At 43.8% G+C, this 12,166-nt stretch overlaps 1 protein-coding gene across 1 annotated transcript in view; it reads right to left on the bottom strand.

Moving 5' to 3' along the window:
* LTBP2 (latent transforming growth factor beta binding protein 2) overlaps positions 1 to 12,166 on the bottom strand; it is a 147,780-nt gene that overhangs the window by 23,741 nt on the left and 111,873 nt on the right. Inside the window, exons 15-20 of the mRNA XM_056850879.1 lie at positions 11,480 to 11,578; positions 7,794 to 7,919; positions 7,380 to 7,508; positions 6,839 to 6,958; positions 4,152 to 4,277; positions 2,438 to 2,563 (exon numbers count right to left, since the gene is read on the bottom strand). Coding sequence (XP_056706857.1) covers positions 2,438 to 2,563; positions 4,152 to 4,277; positions 6,839 to 6,958; positions 7,380 to 7,508; positions 7,794 to 7,919; positions 11,480 to 11,578 — 726 coding nt within the window. The remainder of the gene's footprint in view (positions 1 to 2,437; positions 2,564 to 4,151; positions 4,278 to 6,838; positions 6,959 to 7,379; positions 7,509 to 7,793; positions 7,920 to 11,479; positions 11,579 to 12,166) is intronic.

Below are 12,166 nucleotides of genomic sequence, written 5' to 3'. Positions count from 1 at the left end.
GAGAAAACCTATATAAAATGTTTTATAGATGGTATATAACCCCGGCACTGTTAAGTAAAATGAAAAAAGATGATATGGGATTATGTTGGAACTGTGGAACTGAAAGAGGTACGTTTATGCATGTATGGTGGTTTTGTAAAAAAATTAAGAGATTTTGGAGATTAATAGTAAAGGAAACTAATAATTTGATTAATATAAAAGTAAAAAAAGATCCTGCTTTTTGTTTATTGGGAATCCCTAAAGACAATATGGATAGATTTGATAGAGTTATATGTCAATATAGTTTTGCGGCAGCAAGAATTATAATAGCAAAAAACTGGAAGCAAGTAAATAAACCTTCAGTTAAGGACTGGAGAGAGAAATTGTGGATGTACATGCGGATGGCCAAATTTACAGATTCTTTACATGGTAAAGATATGGAAGAGTTTAAAAAAACATGGTTAAAGGCCGTCGTATATTGGGATAAACTGGCAAAAATGAATTTTACAAGCATAGTTAATGAATTATAGATAAAAAGGTAATGTTTTTTATAATAATAATAGTATAATAATTTTAAATACTGTCAAAACACTTCTCCGGAGGTTTACTGGTGATAGGACACATTGTTAAGGTGGGTGGTGGGTATTAGAGCACTATGTATTTTACATTTTATATTATTTGATGTAATTCTGATTGTTGTTTAATGTGCTCTTTTGGTATTTTTTGTATTTTTTATGTTATGTTTTGTATTTCTTTTTTTTCCTTTTTTTCTTTTGTTTGTCTTATTATAAAAATAATAAAAATTTATATAAAAAACCCTGTGTTGGTGGATAGGGTAGGGGGCGCTGGGGTTGAGTTTGTGGAACTAAGGGGGCAGTGGCCCAAAAAGTTTGGGAACCGCTGATCTATATCATGCTCAAGACGGTCTGTACTGACAGCTTTTCATATATATGGTTTCACACAGGGTTGCCAATTGGCCAAGCCAGTAGAAAAATGTTCTGTCCCTGTAACAGTGACTTAATGCGTACAAATGGCAGCTGAATTTTTTTCATGATAAATAGCACTACCTGGTAATAACATACCATTAAGTCTCTATTAAAGGAACAGGACATTTTTCTCCAGATCACCTGGCAGTTCTGTATATGCAAGACATATGTCTGCCTTATCACGTTTTAAAGCCCCCCAAACAGATAAAAATAATCCCCCCAAAAGAAAAAATAATCAGCCTTGAAACTTACTTGAACGTAATTGGTTTAACTCTCTGGAAGCAATTCTAATCATGTCTGCTCAGAAGTAAGTTCCATGTTTTTCAATAAGTCTTACTCCCAGGCAAGTTTTTTTTAGGATTGCAGCCTCTCTTTAATTTTCCCAGTTTTAATCTTAGTTGAGGGGTGGGCTGAATAGGCGTTTATATTACACTCATGAGTGCTACCCTTTCTCAGGAAGATACAACCTTTTAAACATTTATTTCTACAAATTTCATGCCGCATTTCCAAAAATAGTTGCTTGTGACAGTTTATAATAATAAAGCAATCATTGTTAATTTTCTTAATTAATCCTACAAAAACAAACATTTTTGTTTCAACCGGCCTATTTCCCTGCCTAAATTTAGCTACATTTTCAAGCACTTTGCTAATTCGTTTCCCTAAGCCTCTCTCTCTGTGGTCTCTAATTAATTGGTGGTTTTTTCCCACTTTGCCTTTGTTAATCCTTTGTCTATTTTTATTTTATACTGGCATATTTGCATCTCTAGTATCCCAGCCTAATTACTCTCACTTGGTTTTTTGACACCGAAAATCCAATATGCCTCTCTTCCTTTAATTTGTGGCTTAAAAAGACCAGACAGGCTTGTCTCACTTAATCCCTCTGAATAATTATTCACTCATTTCTTTCATTCACTGGATTTATTTTGTTTTTCTCCTCGGAACTGTCCTAATTTGAGTTAATGAAAGTTAGCTGCAAAGCTCAAACCAGCTCATTAATGGAACACACTCACCTCTGCTATATATTCCCAACTAAAATACATTATACTGCCAACGCAGTGAACTTTTACGATCAGAGGTCTTGCCAGAGATGGAGAGAAAGGAGGATTAATGAGACCACTCCAAGTGAGTAACTATTCTGAGAAAGAATCAATAGAGAGCATGATCTATGTTTGTCCAGCAATTATACTGTATATATGAGCCAGTGTGGCATGGTAGTTAGAGACCTGGGAGATTCAGATTCAAAAACCCTCCTTTCCGTGAAAAGCACTGGGTAACATTTGGCCAGTGACACTCACTCTGTCTAACCTACCTCGCAGGGTTGTTGTGAGGATGAAGCTAAGGGAGGGCCATGTATGCTGCCCCAAGCTCCTTGGAGGAAGGGTGAGATGAAAATGTACTAAATAAATCAGTGTTTAATTCATGACCAAGCATCACAGTTGTTCACTTAGGTAGAATGGGGTCTAGTATCTTACCTTCACAGGTGAGCCTGTTAGGTGAGAGTGCATAGCCAACATCACAGGCTTGGCAAGTGAAGGATCCTTGTGTATTAGTGCAGACTCCCAGAGGGCAGGCCGTGGGTGAGGCACATTCATCAATATCTAGAGAAAAGACAAACACCCTGTGAGGGGTAACAGGGACAAGGTATTGTGCCTAAGGAGGAAAAACAGGAAATGCCTACCACACACTCTTTTCAAGCCTGTCTAAAGAAGTTCATGCTGCCATTAATTTCTCTAAAACTCATTCCAAGCACTCTCATTTAAGCTTCTGCATCTCTTTCTAGAAGCTGCCCTGCTATCAAGAAACTTAAAGTCTTAGGGCCAAGCTGGATGAGATGCTGTTGATCTGTGTTCCTTTATTTAGGCATTTATTGATTTTGGTTTTTCGGCAGTCTGAAATGCCTGTTCCATTTCACAGGGTTCCACTCACCTCGCCATTCCGAGGTGTTCCAACAATCCAGCATGAGTCCATGCATGCTTAGTACAAACTGACATTGCCAATCAGAAGGCCTCAAACAAGCAACTAATCATTGCCTTGCTGTCTCATGGAACATTCCCTAGACCACATTTGAACACCACGCCTGGGTGCCATTTTCAAATTCTATGTGAGGTGTGGATGGGCAAGTCAGGGCAGCAGCACAGGGGCCAATGAGCTCCTTGAGGGTGGGTGAGCTGAGGTGGCAACCCCCAATCTCTGCTGGCCAAAAGAGGTACCTGTACAGTGTATTGTTTCCCCCTTTTGTGTGAACAATATCAGTGCATAGTAATAATGCATGGAACATAAACACAGCAAAATGCTTTATTGATTAACAGAACAGGACCAGTGTAAGGGATTGCTTTGAAGAACCTTAACAACAACCTTTCAAAGCAATATTTTCTTAGCCCTGCAGTCAACCTAGGCTGACTTCTTTAGCTACTGTATGTAATTCAAAACGGGAAGGATGGGCAACACAGCCCATTAAAACAACCAGTCTAACGTGGGAAAGCAGCTACCCAATCAAAAGGACAGACATGTAGGCAAGGAACTATTTGCCAGTGGGCTTTGGGGACGGTCACTGCATAAGCCAATGGCGAATGGGGGCATTAAATTGCCCCATTGTTCCAGTGCATCAGCGCATGTGCAAAAAAAAAAGAACAAAAAAGCCCACAGAAAACTGAACAGGCTGTACACAAAAATATGACTCACACATGGGGAATTTCCACAAAAATACAGGCAGTGTGGGATGATTGCCCTGATTGTGCTATCATCGGGGCGCCCCAGAGGCAAGGAAAATCTAGATCAGGGCTGCAGTCTGGAAGATTTGGATGTTTAATTTAACATTGAAGGGAGGGCACCAAAGTCATAGTTTGCCTAGGGTCTGTCCCTGCAGATGTTACAGGTTGATTTGAAGCTGCATGCAAGCACAAATAGTGGCTCCCCTGGGCTGATCCAAAGCCCCCCACTCCTCCACAGCTGCTTTCTGTGATTTGTACATCAGGAATCTGATCATGGCTTCCCAAAATCACGTGTAGTTTGGCCCTCAGACCTCACATTTTAGATTCACTGGATACAACTAGAACCTTTCCTGCTCCAATGACTTGAGTTCTGTAGCCCCAAGAAGGTCTCTCCTAATCATCTGGCTGGAGGAATGTATCCCTCCCCCCTCCATGGGGCAGTTTCCTTGCCCACTGAACTGGCCATGGTATATACCTTCACATATTCTTCCATCCCTCGATGCAATATATCCCGCGCTACAAGCCACACAGGAAAAGGAGCCCTGAGAATTGACACAGCGTCCTCTGGGGCAGGCATTGGTGTTTGCGCACTCATCAATGTCTATAACAAACAAATTAGAAAGAGAGGGAAAGATAAGGGACACAGGTTTAGTGAGGGCAGATCTATAGTAAGAGAACTCGAAAATCTGTCATCAGCAATTGCTTCTAGTCATGAAACAATACTACTATCAAAAGGGCAACATTGCTTGGAAAATCTAAGAATAATTGTATAATTTTCAGAGAATATTTATATTGACTAGTTTTATTTTGTTTTATTGACTTGTGTTTGTTGTCTTAGAATTTGTTTTACTGTGCAGTATCCTTTCCCACACAGAGTTTTCCCAAAGATAGCTCCTGAATCCACAACTCAAGACAGGTTGGAGAAGGAATGCAATTTGCCACAATACCAGAAGGAAGAGCCAAACAGCAGGATGCTGCTTTTTTTGTGCCGGATTCTTTTATGTCACTGCAGCTCTTTCTGATTGGGAGAAAGATAATTCCTAGGGTTGCAGTATCCATGCAGAGGAACAGCTCTAGGGATTGGTGGGCCGGTGTGAGGAGGAAGGACCTGGGGATGAAATTCCCCCTCCCCCTCCCATTAGTGGAGCTGTGCTTGCAGAAGAGAGAGGAGGAGAGCTTTCAGTTCCTCATCTTCCTTCACTCCAGGCTTCCACCCATCCGTGTGGCTACGCCTCCATGCCAGTCCTACAACTGCAGAAACAATCTTTTTGGGGAGTTAGAAAAGTCTGCAGTAATGAAGAAACTGTTTGCCGCAGTTCATGTGCTCTTACACCTGTAATTCTAGAGCAGATTCACATGTGGACTTTCTACAGACATGTTCTGGATTTCCCAGCTGGGAACTAGATTTCCAGGCAGGCACGAGCCTGATTCAGATTGGAACTATGATACACAAGGTGCTTAAGCCTTCCCCCAGCCCCATGCCATTTTCCTTTTGCTCTGCATTGCTAGGGTTGCTGAATCCATAAAAAGAACTAGTAAGGACTAGTGGACTGGAGAGAGGATAGTGGCACCAGAAGAGGAGAGGCTCCTGACTCCACTCCCCCCCACCCCCACACACACACTGTTTCCTTGAGTCAAAACAGCCTGGGGGATGTAATTTGTCCCACTGTGTTTGCAATGTGCACTGAATGCTTCTGCATGGGGCCTCCTGACAGGGCAAATCATACCTCCTGCAGCCATTCTGGCTTGAGAAAAATGGTGCCAGGGAGGAGGCTGGGGCCCCTCATGGTCCAAATCCAGTCTGTGTCACTTCTAAATGGAGTTGCAATCAGGAACGTGAACACATGAACACATGAAGCTGCCTTATACTGAACCAGACCCTTGGGTCCATCAAAGTCAGTATTGTCTGCTCAGACCGGCTGCGGCTCTCCAGGGTCTCAGGCAGGGGTCTTTCACATCACCTACTTGCCTAGTCCCTTTAACTGGAGATGCCGGGGATTGAACCTGGGACCTTCTGCATGCCAAGCAGATGCTCTACCACTGAGCCACAGTCCCCACCGCCCCCCAAACAAGCAGCTGCAGTATGGCTGTAAATCTCTGTGTAAAATGTAATTCTAGTTTGGCCCTAAGTCTCTCTGCCATCCTCACTATGGGGAAGACAGTGCTGACCTACCATACAGAGTTGTTGTAAGAAGAACAAAAACATAACATATGTGAAGTGTTTTGAAGATTGTGCAAGCATTCAACAAACGCTAAGTGCTGATTTTCTATTCTGAGTGTGATTATTTTCAAAAGTCAGCGTTCTTCGAATACATTCTTCCAATAGACACATCAATCTTACACCATTCTATTTCGATGCGGCAGACAGGTCACCCAAAGGTAGGAATATGTTGCATTTCCATTCTTTACCAGAAGAGGGTAGTCTCTGTCCTGCATACACTATATTCCCCCTGCCTCATCTGCTTGTTCTTGTTTTAGCCAGGACAGATGCAAACTAAAACCTGACATGCTATAGAGAAATAAATTCCCTTCTCTTTCACCTTTCAAGAAACGTTCTTCTAAACAGTCATTTATTCTTTTGGGGGTATATATATGTATGTTAGTTAAATAGTGTACATAGAAGGTTTTGCTGAGCTTGGTGTAGTGGTTCAGTGTTGGGCTAGAACCTGAGAGACCCAGGTTTGAATCTCCACTCTGCTAGGAAGCTTGCTGGATGACCTTGGGCCAGTCAAACATGCTCATCCTAACCTACCTCACAGCATTGTTGTGAAGAGAAAATGGAGAGCTGTGTATGCCACCCTGAGCTGCTTGGAGGACCAGTGGGATATAAATGTAGTAAATAAATACACAAGAAACATTAATTAATACGGCATTCGGGGAAACCAAATCACATGGACATGAAAAGGGAACTCCATATGAAATTAATGACTTGGATCCTGCAGTAAATTTCCACAGATAGAAAGAATTTCTTTGCCTCCCCTATTTGTCTGCACTCCAAAGTGGTCCCTCAAAATGCTGCTCCTGAAACAGGCATCCTCCAGGAACAGCATGGGAAGAGCTGGCGATCTGCAGCAAGAGGGGGGAATCAGAGAAAACTCCACCCTCTTTTCATTAAGGGAAATTTCCTGTGGGATCTAAGACAACAATTGCTTCTAAACTCACCTTCACACTCTCCCCCATGTCCTAGGATGTAGCCTGTCTTGCATTCACACTGGTAAGAGCCTGGGGTGTTGATACACTGCCCTCCACGGCACATGTTAGGCTGCTCACATTCATTTAGATCTGATAAAACACAGAAAATATGTCCCTTAAGCAAACTGGGATAGATCCAAAGTCCTAAAGCAAATCTAATCTGCGGCTCAAACACTTAGATAAACAGACCTCTTCCTCCTGTGTTACCCATGTATCCCTACCCAAACCAAGGCACCTGCACCTGTGTATCCAACTACACATATTGGGACTGCATACTACCCGCGATACTCCCAACACGCACGGACACCATTTTATCTGAATAGGATACTGCATGTATTTTCTGCAGAAAATATGCATGGTGCCCCATTCGGATGAAACGGTGATGGTGCATATTGTGGGTAGCATTCAATTTGTTCCTGATATATGCAGGTGGATACCCCTGAACATAACAACTGAAAAGGGCTTTTATCTTCCAGGAAATGGTACTGGAAGCAGCTGGGTGCCTACTTACCTCGACATGTCTGGGTGTCATGTGCGGCAAGAAGAGTGTATCCAGAGAAACAGAGGCAGGAATAGGAGCCCTCGTTGTTTATGCAATGGCCATTTCCAGCACATGGATTTCTCTCACATTCATCAACATCTGAATCAAGAGGAGAGCATCATGGTCAATGTGGCAAAGGCTCTGAATCTCACCCTCTCTACGGGCACTCTAGGGCAGCAGGTGGAAATCTGAAAGTCATCCATGAAGGTTCCAGTGCAGCCATGTTCTGATTGTATTGGGCTAGGCTACTTTCCTGCCTTCACATCGTATTTTTGTTAATTGGGGGCGGGGTCTTTCATATTTTTTGAGTGGTCTTTTTGGTTCTTTCCCCCTGCCTTGTGCCCATCCCCTTCCAATAAACCCAAACAAAAAACCCTGGAATACCAGTGCAGTAGGTATGACTAGGATGCTGATGGAAGCCAGGGTAACAAAGACAGGTGTATCCTCCTGGAAGGTTCACACAGGTGCCAGGCCCACAAATATTGGATGAAGAGGAACAGGCACTTATTTCTGAGAATGAAGAGAGACAAAACCGTCAGGAGATAAGGTCCCATTTTTCTGTTTTGCAGCTCATGTTTTTTTCTAATAATTAATTAATATGATCCCATTAACCATCCCAGGGTCCTGGGGAAGCTCTGTTCCAACAGAGCTCTGTTTCTGTTCTTATTAGCTTATAAACTTTTCTTCACAACATGTGATGATGGCTTCTGGCTTAAATATTTTTAAGAGGGGAGCAGTCAAATCCGATCTAGAGGCAGCATACAGCTGAAAATCCATTGTTGGGGGCCCGGCATAAGGGGAGAGACGTTAACCTTCATGCCCTGCTTCTGGGATTCCTGTAAGCAAATGACCGACCACTGTTGGAAGAGAAGAACTTAGCAGAAGAAGAACCACACTGGACCATATCATGTGTTAACTGCCAGCAGTTTTGTCTTTTGCCCAATCCCCTTTTCAAACCACTAAAGCCCATAGCCATCACCATATCTTGAGGCAGTGGATTTAATTAATCAGTTAATGAATTTCTTTAATTAGTTATGCAACGTGAGCATGTACTTTATCTGTTGCCAGATTGTTGAGCCTTTTCCCTGTAGGTAGAACTTCACACATAGCAAAAAACAACAACTGAAAACTAAGATTTGTAGACTTGTGGAAAAGGTTTCATGAATTTTCTTCACAGATCAAGATTCAAAACTGCCACATGCAGATGGAATTCTCGGCCATATGTTCCAAAATCTACTAACCGATTCTCTTCCTGTTGCTTCCGCTCTGGATCACACCAAATTTATTGTCTAACTCGCTGGGTCTGCGGGAGTCACCCCAGCGACAGTGAGATCAAGAGCTGGAAAAGGATGCAGCAGACAGACACCCACACCTCTCCACAGTCTTAGACAATCCCGTCATCCGACCAGCTCACAAACAAGCCAGTGAGACAGCACAAGACATTTCTGCCAGGGGATTCATTCCAAGAAAGGTTTAGTCCAATGCAACAAGACCCAGGGCAGCAGTCCAGACATTTAGGCAATCCTGAAATAGCAGGGTTGTCATTATCTAAGCAGCAAATGTTATTCTGCAGAGGGCACACAACTTACTACACCACCAGGAAATATCTGTGACTCAACTCTTGGACCAAATAACAAGAGATTCCCCTGCCAGTTTGACATCAGAGGTCCTGCATTTTCTGATCTTGTCATTCCATTACTGAGAACTGCCATTTTCTTCATAAGGGATCCTGCAATTTCCTTTCTCTATTTGCTAGTATGAGTCTATTATATAGTTTGAGCCTCTCCCACATTTGCTGTGTGGAAATGAGTATCTCATTAAATCAGACCAATGAAGGAACCTAGACACCTATGAAATGCATTCACTGTGCAGACACTGAGCGTATACCATTAGTGCTTCTTGTGGCACAACAGCTGTCACACAACCCAAATCTGGTAAGTACAAGAGATCTGTGAATGCAAGTACAATCTGCGTACAGTGAAGACTTGACTGTTCTTTGTATGTGTGTTGACTAATTATCATATTACATCTGTTCAGCTGAGCAGGTGATACAAACCCCACATTTATCCAGGTACTCATCCCCGGTTTCATTCATAAGGAATGCTGACTCTTTCTTACAAACTGCTGCACGCATGTACAGGTAGGATGTACGTGCACTCACTGTAACTTGTGAACAGGGCTCGGGTCACTTGAAAGTCAGTGTAGTAGCTAAGAGACAGAGCTTAGAACCAGGAAGTCCCTGGTTCAAACCCCCTTTTGGCCATGAATTTACTAGGGAACTTTAGGCAAACAACTATTTTTTCAGTCCTACAAAGTTGCAATATGTGGATAAGAAAACTGAGGCTTTTGTAACTATTATTGCACTTATCCAGTGGTATATGTGAAGAACTATGGTGAGGACCCTTCGCTTGAAGGTAGAGCACCTGCTTTGCATGCAGAAGACACCAGTTTCAATCTCTGGCATCTCCAGCCAGAAAAGATCAGGTAGCAGGTGATGAGAAAGTCTGCCTGACTAAACAATACTGACCTTGACAGACCAATGGTCTGACTCAGTATAAGGTAGCATCATGGGTTCATGTATGTATTCAATGCTAAAAAAAATCCAGTATATACATGCTAAGTATTAACTGAGATCCTAAACTCTACAACGGCATTTCCCATAAGTGGGCTGTGACGCCTGCAGAATTGATTCTCAGGCTTCTGCAGTTTTATTGATTTGGCACACTCTGGATTTTGTTTTTGAAGTGGGTCACCATACCAAGTAAATTTGGACTTGTAGGTCACCATACCAAAAAGGTTGGGAACCACTGCTCTCCAGGGATTTGGCAAAAATGTCTATTGCATCCTCTCATATCAGGACAGAAAAGGCAGTATAGCAAGACAATGGGTATTATCAAAGCAACATAACAATAACAATAATTACTGTTGTTTTACAGTATTGTTTTGCGAGTATTGTTAGCATGTAATAGAAAGCAGAAGACGTTTTAGAATGGAATGTATACTCTATAGGGCTGTCAATTCGGTTCGGTCCGAACTGAAAATCAACCGAATTTCCCCTGATTCGGTGATCTTCTGTTCGGACGGATCCGAACTCAAAACTGGCGGGCAACCGGGGAGGCCGAATTCAGCGAGTTCGGGAGTTCGCGAATAAATTCGGCAAATTCGGCCCCCCTTCAGGGGAGCCCGCTGAAAAACGCGGGCTGCCCTTTAAACTGATCTGAGCCTCCCAGCTGGGAGGCGCAGATGAGTTTAAAGGGCAGCCCGCCCCCCTTCAGCAGGCTCCGCTGGAGAGGCGCGGGCTGCCCTTTAAACTGACCTGCGCCTCAGCCCGCCCCCCTTCAGCGGGCTCCGCTGGAGAGGCGCGGGCTGCCCTTTAAACTGATATGAGCCTCCCGGCCGGGAGGCGCAGATGAGTTTAAAGGGCAGCCCGCACCTCTCCAGCGGAGCCCGCTGAAGGGGGGCGGGCTGCCCTTTAAACTGATCTGTGCCTCCCAGCCGGGAGGCGCAGATCAGTTTAAATGACAGCCCGCGCCTCTCCAGCGGAGCCCGCTGAAGGGGGGCGGGCTGCCCTTTAAACTCATCTGAGCCTCCCAGCTGGGAGGCGCAGATGAGTTTAAAGGGCAGCCCGCCCCCCTTCAGCGGGCTCCGCTGGAGAGGCTCGGGCTGCCCTTTAAACTGATCTGCGCCTCCCAGCTGGGAGGCTCAGATCAGTTTAAAGGGCCCCCGCGCGCCTTCAGGGAATCCCTCTGAAGGCGCGGTGGGGCCGAATTTTCCCCCGAACTCCGGATCCCCCCGAATTACCGGGGATCCGAAGCGGGGGAGTTCGGACTTCGGCACGTACCGAACCCACAAGGGTCAAATTCGGCCGAATCCGAACTGTGCCGAATTTTTTTTTTTTGACAGCCCTAATACTCTAGTTAATGTAAATTTCCTTTGAAATTCAGGCTTGTAAGAGTTGATCTATGGGGAGCCTCGTCAATGGATTCTCCTGCCTTTGGGCAGAGGCCTGCTAATACCTTCCAACTCTGCCATTCTAAAAACAACAAAAGAACAGAGACTGGCTGACCTACCTGGGAACAGTGTTGCTTCGTCTACTGGAGCAGCATCCTCCCTGACAACTCCTGGAAATGGCTGGGCGGGAGGATGAGGAGAAATTTCTACCATATAGACTGTAAGGGATAAAAGAGATTGTTACCGCCCAGTATCATGAATGCTACAATGCCATGCGCTTCTTCTCAACTTGAGTTATTTATTTATTATACCCTGCCTTTCTCTTCTCCTCATTATTTTCTTGCTTATAGTAAAACATATTATTGAGCATTTTCTTATTGCATGCTCTCTTTGATTTGGACAATGGAATTTTGTAAGTTTGTTTTCTCCATGGAAACTTGTACAACGCAACAAACGTAAAAACAGCAGTATACAATCCTAGCAGTTGGACCCATCTACAGCACTCGTAAACCTCACCACGTGTAGAATAAGAAAAAGAGTTGGTTTTGATACCCCGATTTTCTCTCAAAGTGGCTTACAATCACAGTTCCTTCCTCTCCCCACAACAGGCACCTTTTGAGGTAGGTGGGGCTGAGAGAGAACTGTGACTGGCCCAAGGTCATGCAGCAGTCTTCATGTGGAAGAGTGGGGAATCAAACCCCGTTCTCCAGGATAGACTCCACCATTCTTAACCACTACACCACACTGACTTTCATGTATTGGAGTTGGCATTATGAATCTTTATTTCAAGGATCTTTACACACAGA

This window comes from Euleptes europaea, chromosome 6, assembly GCF_029931775.1.
Source record: "Euleptes europaea isolate rEulEur1 chromosome 6, rEulEur1.hap1, whole genome shotgun sequence".
NCBI lineage: Eukaryota > Metazoa > Chordata > Lepidosauria > Squamata > Sphaerodactylidae > Euleptes > Euleptes europaea.
This window is presented reverse-complemented; position numbering and strand designations above follow the sequence as displayed.